Source organism: Python bivittatus, unplaced genomic scaffold (genome assembly GCF_059951505.1).
Source record: "Python bivittatus isolate LINGU-HERP-01145 unplaced genomic scaffold, Pbiv_v1 ctg000220_np1212, whole genome shotgun sequence".
NCBI lineage: Eukaryota > Metazoa > Chordata > Lepidosauria > Squamata > Pythonidae > Python > Python bivittatus.
In genome coordinates, this window is record NW_028277048.1 from 16,573,779 (window position 1) to 16,589,247 (window position 15,469).

The following is a 15,469-nucleotide window of genomic DNA, read 5'->3' on the forward strand; positions in this document are numbered from 1 at the left end:
AGAAAATTATTTAAATGAGCAGCTTGGTGTAGCTTTATTGAGTATGTGCAAGGTGGTGCCAATTTACATACTCCTAATAGCCACAGTAGTCTATGGTCAGATACTGATTAATTAAAAAATGACCACAGAACATTGTATTATTCTGTACTGTTATTACTAGATTTAAATATTAGGAAATTTGATTGTACAACAAAATTAAGCTAATTCTACTATGCACTTAAATGTAAAATAAAAATAATTTTAAAAACTTTTGATGTAGCTTTTGTACAAATACAAGTAAAACTACATTCTGTGATACAGCATTGTTAAAATTGGATAGATCGTGTTTTTCTTTTCACCTGAACAGAGCTGAGAGATAAATCTAATGGACAACATAAAGGGTAATGTGATACATTCTCAATCAGAAAATGCCCCCAAGGGTATTTGCTGGTATCTACTTTCAAATTTTACTGCAGACATAATTTGTAATCAAGGCTTTAATTGCTTAGCAAGCTTTTCTGTTCACTATGCTGTTACTTAGCTCCTTTATGGTCCAATTTCAACCTGCCATACCATGGCAAGAAACTAGTTGTCACTGCAAGGTTCTTATACCTCCTAGTGTCCAAACTATACATCAACTCTTACAGCTCCTTAGCCTCCAAAGAAATATTTGGAACTGAGAGGGAATACTTATTCAGTGAATCATATAAAGCAGATTTCCAACCACTTAGTTGGATTAACAGATCTCAGCATGATCTAACCAAGGATTTGGGCTCTTTTAGAAAAAAACATTTGTAAAGGCTGAGCAGGATATTATCAGTATGACAATGGGTAATTGTGGGTAAGCTTAATTCTGGTTATACAGTAGTTAGTGCTTAGTAAAACTTGGTAAAGATTCTTGATCTTATTCTGCTAAAAGATACCCCCTTCCAACCAGCGAAGCATTTCTATATGGCAGGGCTATGAAAATATTCTATTAAATCAGAGTACAAGGTAAATTGCATTGCAGGTAACAGAGAACAGAACAGACTTTGATTCTTTGACATTTTTAAATGGCTGGGTTTATTTAAGAATAACACATTACAAAAGAAAATTACTTGCAGAAAAACATAGAAAAAAGGTGACCGGAGGCTGGTATAAAAAACACAAAGAGACATCAAAAAAGGTACAAACTTGTCTAGGAAGAGCACAAATTAGGGAAAGGTAATGGGAAATTTGTACAAAACTATGTTTACACATATAGAATATATAAAATGTTCCCTGTTTAATGGCAAAAACACAAGAGGGCATTTACTTTAATCCTTTAGAATTAAAAAAAAAAAAAAAGCTACATCAAGAGGTATGTGTGACATGCGAACTTAAGTCCAAGCTTTTGGGCCTGAATCCTGACTGTATTCCACTTCTGTTTGCTGACAGCAGATACAGAGTCCAATCCAGCTGCTATACAACTTCCATTTAAATATGGATCCCACTGAAACAAATGCAAGGTTGGCTATACAAAAATGGTTTGTGGTGGACTGAAGATAGTCTTCAGTATAACCTGAGAAGGTAGCATCCTCTCACACTGGCAAAAGAAACTCTGATTCCATCAGTGATACACAGGGTGTCACGGGCTCTGTGAAAAATCTGCCTCTCGATAGGTAGAGCCTTTGCCAGCAGGATCTCTTACTGGATTCATATAAAAACCAGACAGATTCAGTATCAGCTTTCCTCAATCTAGTGCCCATGTATATTTGACTACAGCTTCCAATCACTAGATCAGATGGGAATGATGGAAGTTGTAGTCCAAAGCATCTGCCAGGCAGCTGCATAAAAATAGGGCTGAGGAAGAAAACTCTCTTTAGAGCATTCTTCATCATTAACTGCTGTTAAGAACAGAATCAGAGGAAGGAGGGGCATATGAGTGAAAAAACAACTTTTCAATTCAGCTTTTTTAAAACAAACTTACAGGAAAAAAAAGCTGCAAAACTTATATATATATTTGTTCATTGGTGATCACTGGGAAAGGCATATAAATATATATATTTATATATTTATAGTATAAAAACTGTTTACCAATAATTAATGTTTTAAAACAAATTATATTGTACCTTAATTCTACAAAGAGCTGAAAGATCAACAACTATTCCATCCTCTGTCAAATGAACATCCCACTGACATTACAGCTGTTTAGTTTGCTATAAATCCTATTTTTATTGAGAATGTAATGCACCAACTCTTCAAAATTTTAGTTTTTCATGAAACTCAGTTTCTGATCACATAGCAAGAATATGGTTAAGGAAAAAATGCTGGCTTTCAATGGGGATAATCCCAGTCATCTGAACGCAGTGATCTAGGCCACAAAGGTATCTGACTTTTCTTTTTCAGATTCAAGAAGGGCTCAGGTTTAGGGGAGGCAGTGAAGAATAAGGGCTCTCAGTGCAGAATGCCTCTGCCCACAAATGCTTCTTTTTCTTTAGGATCAATGGTAAGTCCTGAATATGTAGTCAGAGGACGGTTAATAACTCATTTACTGTGACAAAGTAAACACTGAATGCCAAAATAAAAGCATCAATAAAGGATTGTTCGTTTTCCACTGGGCAGCCCTACTACAGAATCGAAGAGGTCATTGCCATGGTGGAAGGTAGAGCAAGTGGTTATTTTTCATGTGCTGGTGTCTATTCTCTTTCCATTCTCAAGGAATTTCATTTCTCTCTAATAGATTAAGAACAAAAGGGAGTCTGAGTTGTTACAGCTGCTGTGAGAATTGTCCATGTTATTAACAGCAGGTTATAAGAAGCAGGAAACACATGAACACGCATATGTCTGGAAAGCCTGGGCCAAACAGGTTTCCCAAGACACAAATTCCTGCATGTTTTGCATCAAATAACTAGCTGCAGCAATTGCAATGTGGAAAACCCATATTTACTTAGTGCTATGACATCAGTTCTTCTCTAGGTCTTGACAGATCCAAGAAAAGGTTGCAAGTGCTTCCCTTGCACCCAAGGCCCTAGCAGCTGAACACTGGCAGGTCTCAAGTTCTTTGCAGAAGCTGGCCATTTTGAAAAAGGCAGAAATCTCGAAGATAAAAAGCTGCACTCCTCTGAGTCTCCAAATGTCCCTTGTAAAAAATAAGGTTTCAAAATATTAAAAAAAAGTGTGTGCTTCTAAAAGGCTGCATGGCACACTGGTCCAAGAAATAGATTTATTTTCTTTTTAAAGACACCAAATGTAATGTACAGAGTCTTGTCAGTGGAGGAAACCCATGCAGTCCACTTGGAGATGGCCAAGAAGAGTACAGCTGGGGTCATCAGTCTCTGAAGAGTCTTACTTGGCATAAAATCACAGCAGCTTACGATGGAGGATCTCCCAGACCATTCGTTTCCGGAAGTAAGGCATATGTTGCTTTAACAATAAGAAATCAGAAATATCAATATTTTTGTAACATTACCAGGGCATTCTTTTTTAAAGCATGCTGACAAAATATTCCTGTCCCTCCCCCTTGCTTAAACACAAAACCAAGATTACTTCATTAAAAAACTAGTTATTTTTGAAGTTGTATTTACAAACTCAAGCCTCAAATTCCCATAACCTATGCTCCCAATGAAAACAAAGGGGTGCAGGACATATTTAAAATGGATGGAAGTACTCTCTGCCCTAAAAATCAGTTCCTGGATTTCCTGTACAAGTCATGTTGTTCATATAGCTACCTATATGAAACTCAGCCTGTATTCTTTAGTGCCATACCTCTACCCAGATTCAACGGGAATTTAAGTTAACAATATAGTCAATGAAAACATCTCTTGAATTCACAGCTGGTCCAGAGGCATTGGCTGCCTCTAAAAGTCCTGAATTATTATTACTATCAGAATGTGTTTCACCTAAATCTTCATCAACTTTTATAAACCAAGAAGGATATTAGTTACCTTCAAGAACTCTAGTGTAAGGAGCTATAATATCCTAAACTAGCAAATCAGTATAAAGGATTTTTAAAAGATTAATTTTATAACCTTAAAAAAATTAAACTACATTTTCTCCATGTGTACTGGACTAATCACAGAACATTAAAAAAGGACTGTTTACCGATTCCTTATGTAGGAATTGTATTAGGGATGAGAGAACCAAATCCATAAGATATGTGCTTGTTCAATTAATACTACATTTTGGTTAGACATTCACAAAATTCTTATTATGATATTATAATGATTATTATATTTAATGATGTGAATGTGATCTTGAATTATATACTAAAATCTGAAATTTATCATTATATGAAAATTACAGATTGTTCATGGAAAATTAACATTGGAAATACAGTTATTTTAGACTTACAATTATTTCATTTGGTCAAAGTTTAATAACTAGTCTGAATATTTTTATACCCATAGTGAAACCTCAGTTTAATGAACTAAAGTCATTTAAATGGAGAATGTATGTTGGGGGGGGGGTTGCAACAGATATCACTTACATCACTTATGTAATTACACAAATAAGGATCTAAAGGAAATTCTAATTTAACAGTTATTCCCACCCAACAAATAATCCATTGTCAAGCTTTTACTGCAGTGTTTCTTGTCTGTTTTTTTCGTTTTAAAGTTAAAAAAAAAATAATCCTAATTAAGACCAAGCTGCATCATTCAGATCATATAAGTTAGCATTCAGGACCAACTTACTTGAGTGAAGTTGATTGGTTTGTCTTTGGTAATGCAGTCAGCATATTTACAGGCAAACATCCCACAATCACTGCCATTCATTTGTTGGGGGATCTCCTTTAAAAGACAAACAAACCCATCCCCCTTTATTTTTTCTGGACGAGAACTCCATACAATGAGTGGAAGTTTTAAGCTCTCAATGGAAGAGCACGGTATAATTCAAAGAACTGCTGTTAAAGGACTTACTATTTTAACCAAGACAGAGGCAAAGGGATCAAAAGCAGCAAAGTTTCAACTTGGCAAATAAGGCAAAGGATAAGGTAGATGTACAACAGGCTCCACAATTAGCTCCAATCACAACTGAGTTCCAGCTCAAGTAATTACAGTTGGCTGCAGAAGCTACTACTGGTATCCATAGCTGTGTCTTGCTCCCACTTGCCATATCTACTTCTTCATTCTAATTTCCCTTCTTTGTTTGATTATTTGCCATTCTGCCTGGCTTTTCCAGTTACAGGAGAGAGCAACAAGGGCCAGAAAGAGAAAACAAGAAGCCCCATGGGAAGTAAAGTGCTGCTGGAAAGCAAATGGAAATACTGAAAACAACTCTTCCCTTCGATAGCAGAGCAAGGAATGTGTTAGAGTTTTGCATCAGCTGTATTCTGCAGTAAGCGTCAAAAAAGAGAGTTGCTACAAGCATCCAGATTTCAGTTGATCAGAAGCCTTCAAAATTGGCTCCAAATTTGGAATTGTGAGCGCATGAAATGGTACTCTCACAAAATGGCTGCCCCAGTGGGCACAGCCAGTCAGATTTCCTGGCTCACCTTGGGGAAACTAAGCAGAGACCATGACGGTTATATAACCCAAAGCATACGTCAAGCCTAGGAAACAGTGATGACGTGAGAAAGGAGCTCAGATTAACTCCTCCCTAATTCACTAGAGTATTAAGAGGGAGGGAAAACTCATTGAGACATGCAAGATTCTGTTACTATAACCTGTATCGATAAAGTATAGTTCCAGTCAGACTTGTGGAGTTTTGTTTCCTGACTTGGTCTACCTCAATGGGCTGACAATATCTATATGTCTGTCAATATTATTCTCATTTTCTTCAGGTGCATATATTATTGTTAACTATCTGCATCTGCTACAGTCAGGATTGAAAGATAAGGGAACTGTCTTCCATCTATAAGTGACTTCTTAAACTAGGGAAGTGCATATAAGTTATGATTGATAATACAAACAGTTCAGAGTCTTATACCCTCAGCCATATAAAACCAACATACCTGGCTTCTTTTACACAGGAGCATCCAGCCATTGGTATCAAATTCCTTGCGCTTTTTATCTAGACTTTCCTGCTTTAAGTACTGCCTGTAGAGATCAGAAAAAAACACAAATATTTTAGCACATAACAAAACATATGACATGTTTTAAATTAATGTTGCATTTTAAGAATTATAACTTAGCAAAAATATTCAGTTATATCAAGATGGTCAGAGCTGTTAACCTGTCAACAAATCCCTTTTATTAGAGGATGAATGACAAGAGAGTTTTTGACCTCTTGCTTTCCTAAGCAGAGAGAGCTCCCCTGCTCTTCTATCCCCAGACAGAAAGCCCCTTGCCAATTGAATTTTACCAGGAAGTTTAAGTCTTTGTCCTATAACTGCATGCATATTGTGGTTCCCAAATAATTTTGATTCTCTGTCCAGCTTTGAATCCCAAGTCAAGTGAGAACTGTTACTACACATGTGGTGAAGCTTCAAGACAGACTAAAACCTTTAGTTGAGGAAAATACAGAAAAGCACAATATGAGATTCATTTTCTAAACATGCGAAACAGCTCTATTGCCTGTTTTTATCCAGTCAGCCGATATCCTTTAAGATCATGCACACTCTGACTCAGAAGAAGTGCTTTGTGCAAGTTCAGCATCAATTATTCAGTAAAACCACCCCTATCCCACGATGGCACTGTTTTAATCAATCCTTTCATTAAAGTTAAGGCAATCCATGGCACCTGTTTTCAAGCTCCCTTTAATGAACAGCAGAAACCACAGTGCTCTTTCAAGCAAGGTCTGATGTGTATCTTTCAAATCATTGCCAAACCACCCAGAGCCCTAATATGCTTGCACTAGTATATACACACATTTAAGGATTCTCTTGTCTTGGGAAAGGGCAAACAATTTACTATTTGTTTCAATTATCTAGTACGCTTGGGGCTTGTTCACAAAAGTTGTGTTTTGTCTTTGCACCAAGTATTATTGATTGCACCTGCCTTAAGGTAGCTGCAACTTTTTTTATTTCAAACTGTGACTTGTAAGATTCAATTTCATTCTCTGCCTGACATAGATTTGAATTAAACAACAGCTAATGGCATAAATATCACAGCCCAGCAGATGCAGATATCCTAAGTATCCTGTTAAAACAAAACAGACTGAACTTTCCAGGCAGCTTGCTATGGGCTCCTATCACTGTAATGATTCCACACTAACTGCCACAGAAGGAAATACCCCAACTGCCCAGCATACGGTTACCGAGATAGCTATAAAGAATGACGCTAAGAGTAGTGATCCAATATATTTTTTTCCCCCAAGTATGTATACGTACTACTTCTTCTTGGCTAGGTACATAAGTCCAATCTTACTTATACAATTTTATTATGCTTTCTCTTGTTGGATGAAAGGTCTGCTTGTTGCTATATTTTCATTCAAACATTTTTCTTTTTTTATATATATATTTTTATTAAAATTTGGCATAGACAAAAGCTACTTAATTGAGAACTAAAAAAGAAACAAAAAAGAGAAAAAGAAAAAGATAAAAGATATATAAAAGGTGACTTCCCCCTCCCTCCAAACAAGTATAAACTTTTACAGTAACTTAACACCTTCTCTATTATTACAAAAAAACCCACCTCTTCTTCCCATTTGTCATCCTTTAATAGTCAAATTATTAAAAAAATTGTCGATCAATCTTACACAGCAAAAGCAAAACACTTGCTTTTTCAAATATATGTTACCGAGTCATTGTGTCAGCTTATCCTCTTAAACAGAGATGGGCTATCTACAGCCCCTAAACTCATTTTTGTAGTTCTTAAAACAACCTCTGATCATTTTTAAACACAAGGCACAAGAAAGCAAAAAGCATTCCAGGTTTAAATATTCCCATTTCACCCAAAAATACAGAAAAGAAAGCTGAAAAAAATTGCCAGTACTTACTAACATTACTACTTCCTGCAGCTTTTCAGGATGGAAAGATTAAAAAAATAAATAAAAAAGTGAAGCTCCCAACTGCTTATATTTCTAAATAGACAGGTGTAATAAAAGTGAAGGGCAATTTTTCAATGAAATAAGACCATATTCAAGAAAATAATTTAGAAAAAAATGGAAGAATGGATTCAAATAAATGTTTTGATATTATTTGATTTTAACCTGATATTAAATTCCAGTGCCTAGTTCTCCAATTGGATGTCAACAATCTTATTAGACCTTTTTTAAAAAAAAAGAAACAAAAACAAAAATAAATGGCTTGTGTAGTGAAATGGTAGTAAAATCAAGTTGAGCTCAGCTACTGCTGACTTCATCCATGTAGTTTTCTTAGCAATAATGCAAAAGTTTGCCACTGCTTCTCCTGAGACTTTTTTTCACTGACTCAGCCTAACATACAGTCTGGGAATTTGTTAGTGGTCTGCTATCCAAGTATTAAGTAGGTTTAAACCTGCTTAGCTTCCAAACCCAAACAAGATGGACCAGGATGCTGCTTTCTGCCAGTAAACAATGTCTACACAAGAATACCTTAATTTGTACTGAACTATAGTCACTCTAGTCAAAACAAACTTTAAACTTAGAACCAGCTGAGAATTACCTGCTGCTTACAAAAAAAGAGAGCATTCTCTGATGGGTGCGAAGGACATGACCACTATACAGGCGATAAGGAAGGTACTGTGCATGTGCCAAAGCATTTCAGGTACTTTCTTCAACCTTACATCTTAAATGTAACTCTCTCACATAAGTTAGAAAGGATCACGAAAAAGGAATAGTACCTTTTGAATGCTTCATTTTCACTACTTCTGAAGTGGTATGTGTTGGTACTTTAAGGCAAACCTCTTCCTTCATCAGAGTTGCCATCCCCACTCCCCCAATCTAAAATACATTCAGAAGGCTACCCATGTAAGACCCAAGTGACACAACTAGCAAATGTGAAAATATATGAATCAGCTAAGATCGTAATCCTTCTATCATATCACCAGCTATTCTCACATCAACTCTGTAGGGCCTTCAGTGGAAGACGGCCAAGCTACCCCAGCTATCTAATAATCCTTAAATAATCATAATCTGACGCTTATACTGAATTGGATTAATGCATTTGTCTTAACTGATTTTTCAAACAGAATATATGCAATTTATAGAATTAAACCACAGATTTATGACCCCATAAATCTTTTCCTTTTCTAAAAAGGGGCAAACAAATCATTCAAAACTCACCAAAAATCAGGAAGCTCTAAAGATTGAAAGCATGAAAGGGTCACTAACCATGAATAGGACCTCTGTCCCCTGTTCCCGGTGTGATCCTCCCACTGCATTCAACCAATTAAAGCCTCCTGAAAGGAAATAGAAAGGGAAAAACAGTTATGGAAAGGGCAACAATCAGCTAAAAGCTGAGTCCCCCTTGCATGATTCTAGCTGTGCCACTAGTCATCTGGACAAAACCGAAGATTTCCCATTCTTACTACCAGTAAGATTAAACTGGCAGAAAAGCTGTAACCACATTAATCTCAGGGCAACCATCAAATTATCTAACGAACAAAAAGCTTAATCCAATGTATATTTCTAAATACATTATTGAGCCAATTGTCTCTGTTGCTTAACCGTAACTTTGGACTATTGTCTGCTTCCAATTCCAGACAAGAACTGGCAATGTAGTTTGCCATGGCAATACTTATATTGGAGATTTCTTACAGTGAGTGAGCTTACTATGATAAATATGGTATAAAGCATAGGTAAAATGTTCAATGTATACATTTTCTCCTTTATACAAAGCCACTGTTCTAAAACAAACAAATCAACTAATGCCATCTTTCCAATTGGAAAGGTGCAGACCATAAACTTATTGCCACTGTTGAGAATTCTGTAAGTTGAAGTCTGCACATCCAGAAACTGCCAAGATTGAGTAACACTGCTTTACAATGAGCTTTCAGATGAGACATACTCAATTATCTCCCGTGAAAAATATATTTTTCTAAGAAAACATGTGCAGTAATATGTTATTTTTAACTTGCAACTTTGTGAACATTTTTAAAGTCAAGTTTTATATTACTGCAGTCATAGTTACTCAGTCATAAAGCATTGTCAAAATATGTTTAGAATACAGGTAGAACTCACTTAGTGACTGCCTCAGGCAGTGACCATTCAGTTACGTGATGAAAAAGAAACCTTGCGACCAACACCCTCACTTACAAAATTCGCAGTCTGTCACATTTATTTATTTATTTATTTATTTATATTTCAAATTTAGACATGTTTGCCATTACAGCCAGTTAATGCATATTGTCCTGTGCCTGACCTGTTTTTTTATTCTCTCCCCAGCAGAGTGGAGAGATTACCTAAATAAGCTATCTCTTCCTGAGCTGCTTTTCTCCAAAGTGCAGCACGTCCCTAAAAAGTGCTAACTGCAAGTTGTTAAGCTCAGCTCTGTGACCTTAATTAGCCAGCTGGCAGCTGCTGCCTTTAACTAACAAGATTTTAATAAGTTTCACATCTTCCACTTTTGCTTGCCTCCTAAGTGGCTCTTGTCTGGGAGTGGGACAGGCAAAGAGCTGGCTCTAGCACATTCCTTTCAAAGTGTATTCTCCACTGTGTGCCTGCTTATTATCTTGTAATCATTCCTCTCCAATGAATGTAAATCCAAATATTAATTCTCTTCTTGCTCATTTTCCCAGCACTGGGGTGAGCATTCCAAAGGGTAGGGGAGTGGGAAAAAAGGGCTATAAGATTTGCCCCTTTACCCGGCTTCCTCGTAAGTTGAGTTCTGGAAACCTTTCCTACCATTTGGGCTCACCCAGCTGTTTGGGGCTGTATCCTTCTGATGCTGTAAAGAAAAAGAAAGCTGAAGTAAAATTGTAAGCAGAGTCACAGGCATGTGATTTTCCACTTAGCAACCAAGTTGCTGGTCCCAATTGGGGTCGCTAAACAAGGACTACCTGTAATCTACTGGTAGAGCAATCCTATGGTGTAAGGGAGAAGAAGAATCACCAATTTTTAAGTCCTTTTTTTTCCCTACCTCCCTATTGAGTATTTTCCTACCACCAACACCAATGAGAGTTGCACTAAGCTCCATGAGTAGTTTCTGACTTTGCTTTAATTTTGTCAGGAACAATAGACCATAGTATCTTGCAGATCTACTGCCTGCCCTGACACATTGCCTGAGATACCCATATTGGTTCCATGGGTGCAGCAATTATGGTAGAGCTTGCTGCTACTGCTGAAGCAGGAAGGCCTCATCTCCAGCCCACCCTGGTCACCTGTAAAAAATATCTGCCTGCAGCCTCCCAGTGTTTTGAAGGTGGTAGGACATGTTCATATGTTTACACTATGATTGCCTTTTTAAGCTCCTTCACACTGTTGGAAGAGTAGAAATGCTTTAAATGAATAAATGTGTATGGTCTCCAAATTTTCTTCTATACTGTAGATCAATCCAAGGTTCAGAAAACATTTTTTCCTGAATATTAAATGCAAATTAGATTTTCTAAGAATGCATTGGTATACAAGTGTAGTCAAGAATAACTCTCATTACATTCACTGTACTTAGAAAGATTAAAAATATTTGCTTAAATTCCAACAAGTTATATTCCCTGTGGCATCAACCCTAGCAAAGCTTTTCTTATGTCATTTTGATTTATGCAACCAGCACATTTATGTTAATTGCTAAAACTGTTTCTTTCATTTTAACTAATTTTATTTTACAGTATTCCTGTAGCATTAATACTTTCTTATGTATACCCTTTTCATGTTTTTAAATACACTAATTGTAGAAATGGTAAATTCATTAAACTAACATTAATAGACTATATAATCAAGATAATTAATTTAAAAGACAAAACAAAATCAAGAGAAGACTAGAGCAAACCAGTCAGCTCTTAATTTTTGGTGGAAAGCTTCCACAGGGAAAGCTAGCCTAATTACCATCAGAAGAACGTTCATCTGGTGGATACTCTTACAGAGAATGCCAGTCGCAGCTTCATAGTCAGATGAATATCAGATAGTCATGATATATTGAGCAAGGCATCCTCAGCAGAACATCATGATCGCATAGGTATGTAAGAAAGCAAACAGTTCCTCAAACAACTTGGTCGCAAACTGATCTATCAATGCTACCTGGGAAATGTCTTAATAGCCTGGGTTTTGTGAGAAATCTAGTTCTGGCATTCTGCACTAGCTGCGGGCTGAAATCTCCTCTCAAGAGGAGCCTCACAGAAAACACATTACAGTAATGTCCAATCTGCCAGTGCTTGAATATGGCAGAAAGGTATTCCTGTCAGGAAAAGTTACAATTGCCATATTAAGTTCCTTTGGACATCAAGGATACTTTGGTCTGCACTGACACAAATTAAGCTACAGTAATTACACAGGTTCCTGCAGATGAAGGACAACCCACGGACGAGCATTAATTTAACATTACTATGTTGCTAGATAAGCTTCTAGAAAAAGAGAATTCTTTATTATTAATCCAATTTTAGTTTCTTAGTTTATTTACCAATGTGAACTATTTCTGTGTATTCTACTCATTGTGAGTGTTAAGATGAATTTCATGAATATGTTTTATTGATATATTGTTAATAACATTTTTAAAATAATTTACTTTTGAATGTTTCTAAATCATGTATCATAGCCCACCTTTCAAAAGACTTAATCTGTAAATGATGGCAAGTATTTTAGACAGCACTGATAGTAAAATGAGACTGAAAACATATAGGAATGTATGGAAATCTATCTACTTATAAGCAAACATCCCAAACATCCTGAAATGCCTGCTTAAAATGTGTTGTGACATGCTGGTTCATCAATGATACCCATCCTTCCCCCTTCATGGACACACACATTTTCTGTGGATATAAATATTGTTAAGATGAGGCCATAAAAATGTCAATAATTCTCTAATGTGAACAATGCCCTTAATAGATTTTTGGAGCCTTTAGACATTTACTTAATGTTATTTAATGTTAAAAATAAAAAATGTTTAATAACGTTAAAGATAAAAAAAGTATATAGACCAACTTATATTTAGCTAGTTTTTTGGAAATGGCCGTGTAATTTATTAAACTAAACAGAATGGTCTAGCATCAAAGAAGGATCATAACAGAAAATAGGACACATTTAGGGGAATAAATTCTAATGAGTTAGTCCAACACAGAGGACTTTGAAATGCTTCACTGAAACAATAAATAAATAATTTAAACAATAAATTATTATTTGATCTATTAATAAACGATTCTTTGTAATATAATTTTCAGGATAATTTACAACAAATTAAAGATCAAACAAAATATACAACAAATCAATAATAGCTTTTGACGTCTTTAAAATCAGAACTTGTTGCTAATTTCCTAATACCAAAGAAGGGACAATGGGTCAGGTCTGATGCATCTTTTGTGACTCATTTTAGAAAAACTTAATGCTCAGACAACCTCAATGGATGCATACAGTTTTTAATTCTATATTATAACGCCTCTGCCCAAATCTGTAAAGCGAACAGTACACTTTCCAGATGGAAAAGCCATTTAAGAGTGAATTAACCTGAATGTTGCTCTCAGAGTTCAAATCTGCCATTGTATTCAGATACAGGAGCCTCCCCCACAAGTCTTAAAGAGTTTATTATCAAATATGATTAATCTCTTTTTATAATTGAGTTATATGTTACATTCTTATTGTTTTATTTTTATTTTTCTACTCTGAAATAACACTCATATAACCTTCTGAACATTTTAATGAAAAGTCAGGATAAAAATAAACATAGTGCATTTAAGACTGCAACTTCAGCAAGATAAGGGAGGATACAGAATTTTCAGCACTTGGAGATTCATGCCCTAAACCCTTCTTATAATAAAGGGCCCAGAGGCTGAAGTTCAACATGGCCTCCTAGAAAGATGGAATTTATCAAATGTGTTTGAATTGGTTTTATGAGTTGTACTATCTGCCTTTCATGATACAGGAGCACACATGTTTTTAGCTGTCTCTTTGGAAAATATCCTGAAAGTTCAGCTATTTCCAGATGTTATAACAGCAACAACTGCTTGGCATGAAGATTGCTTCTATCAATCCTAAGATCATAAGGAAAACGTGAAATATTTAATGTAACAGAGATACTCACAAGAGCGTCTTGCAAGCTTCACTGTTGGCTCCACCCATTGAATCAAAGTAGGTGATGGTTTTTTTCCTGAAGTCAGTAACCTAAACAAAGCAAAAATTTTGCATTGAGACATTGGCATAGTCTTACCCAGAAGTATGTACTTTCTAGGATACTTTTGACATGTTTGGGTAGTGCAGAAAAAAACAGAAAAGTGTTTCAAAAGCAGGCATTTGGGAAAGTAAAGATGACAAAATGAGAAGCCATCATAAAGAAGGAATCAGAACAAGCAAGGAGCGTTTGAAGGAGCTGATGTGAATTCATTTGAACACTTATGCACACATGCATTCTATACTCACTGCTAGGCACCAATGTACACCAAGGTGAATAGGAACCAACAGAATGTCCACAGAAAATATATCTACTTTTTTAGTCCAACGTTTCACGGCTGGATACCCAGCAGTTTTTAACTTGGTGAAGAAAAATGTGTTAAATGCATGAACAGTTGGAAAGCCTTTCTGTTTACTTCTTTCCATCAGCATATTCATGTAGAAGTTAATTATCTGTGAGGGGGAGAAATACATGTTAGGGTTTGCTTGTTATTCAAAACAGTTCTTTTTCTCTATTCCTAGAAGAGCATTCATTACATAAATGGTGATTTATCTCATCAATCAGCAAGCAGCCTTAGAGATATTTATTAATAAAAAATAGATATGCAAAGTAGCAAACACTTTTCCATCACAGCAGCAGTAGCACTCCAGCTAAGCACTCAAGCTAAGATCTTGACTGATCTTAAAAAAATGGCAATATTTGAGTGGGAGACCAGGGTCTGTAAACTAGACTAAAAAGTCACCCAAAAAAGCTCTTGGAAGAAAACAAGGGCAAGCCACTTCTGTATTGTTACCTAGAAAACTGCATGGATGTGTCTATGTTGTCACCAGGGCTCCAGGTGACTCAAGGAAGATTATATTTTACATACTTTCATGCCCAGAATTCTCAGCATGAGGCATATTTAGTTACCTACATGTGTTGTGTTTGCAATATGAACTACAGCATTTCAGAACTATTTAATTCAGGACGTCCCACAATCAGCTACCATAGCTGGAAGGTGAAACTCATAAGGGCCTTGCTATATAAAACTTTAAAAAAAGCATTGCCACAGGATGGACAGCCATGGGTTTCAACTGCTCTAACAAGGGATCATGCAACTTGTAAAAGATAACCTATCTAGGGCTCTGAGTCACTATGGCTCTATTTTACCTCCAAATTACTAGCAGCTAAGAAATAATAGCAGGTTGCCTGCTTCACTAATATCCCGTTTGTGTTCTTCCATTATATGCAGCTGGATGTAGAAAATGGGATTGAGATCTGAGCAGAAAAGTTCCTTGACTGGCATTTATTGCATCATCTAGACATTTTGTACAGGTAGTCCTCAAGTTACAATGGCAATTGGGACTGGAATTTCCATCACCAAGCGATGCAGTTGTGAAGCATGACATGTGGATATATTCAAAAGGTGGCTAGACAGCC

The 15,469-nt window shown here is 36.1% G+C and overlaps 1 protein-coding gene across 3 annotated transcripts in view; it reads right to left on the bottom strand.

The window, feature by feature from the left end:
• Positions 1-1,022: 1,022 nt before the first annotated feature.
• SENP1 (SUMO specific peptidase 1) overlaps positions 1,023-15,469 on the bottom strand; it is a 32,136-nt gene continuing 17,689 nt past the window's right edge. For 2 of the 3 annotated variants that reach the window (XM_007424777.4, XM_025164500.2), the window contains exons 14-18: positions 14,299-14,502; positions 13,964-14,043; positions 5,891-5,975; positions 4,632-4,727; positions 1,023-3,363 (exon numbers count right to left, since the gene is read on the bottom strand). In XM_007424777.4, coding sequence (XP_007424839.1) covers positions 3,301-3,363; positions 4,632-4,727; positions 5,891-5,975; positions 13,964-14,043; positions 14,299-14,502 — 528 coding nt within the window. In that variant the 3' untranslated portion in view covers positions 1,023-3,300. Of the gene's footprint in view, positions 3,364-4,631; positions 4,728-5,890; positions 5,976-9,129; positions 9,198-13,963; positions 14,044-14,298; positions 14,503-15,469 lie in introns of those variants that run through there. The other variant, XR_003084326.2, reaches the window with a different exon arrangement.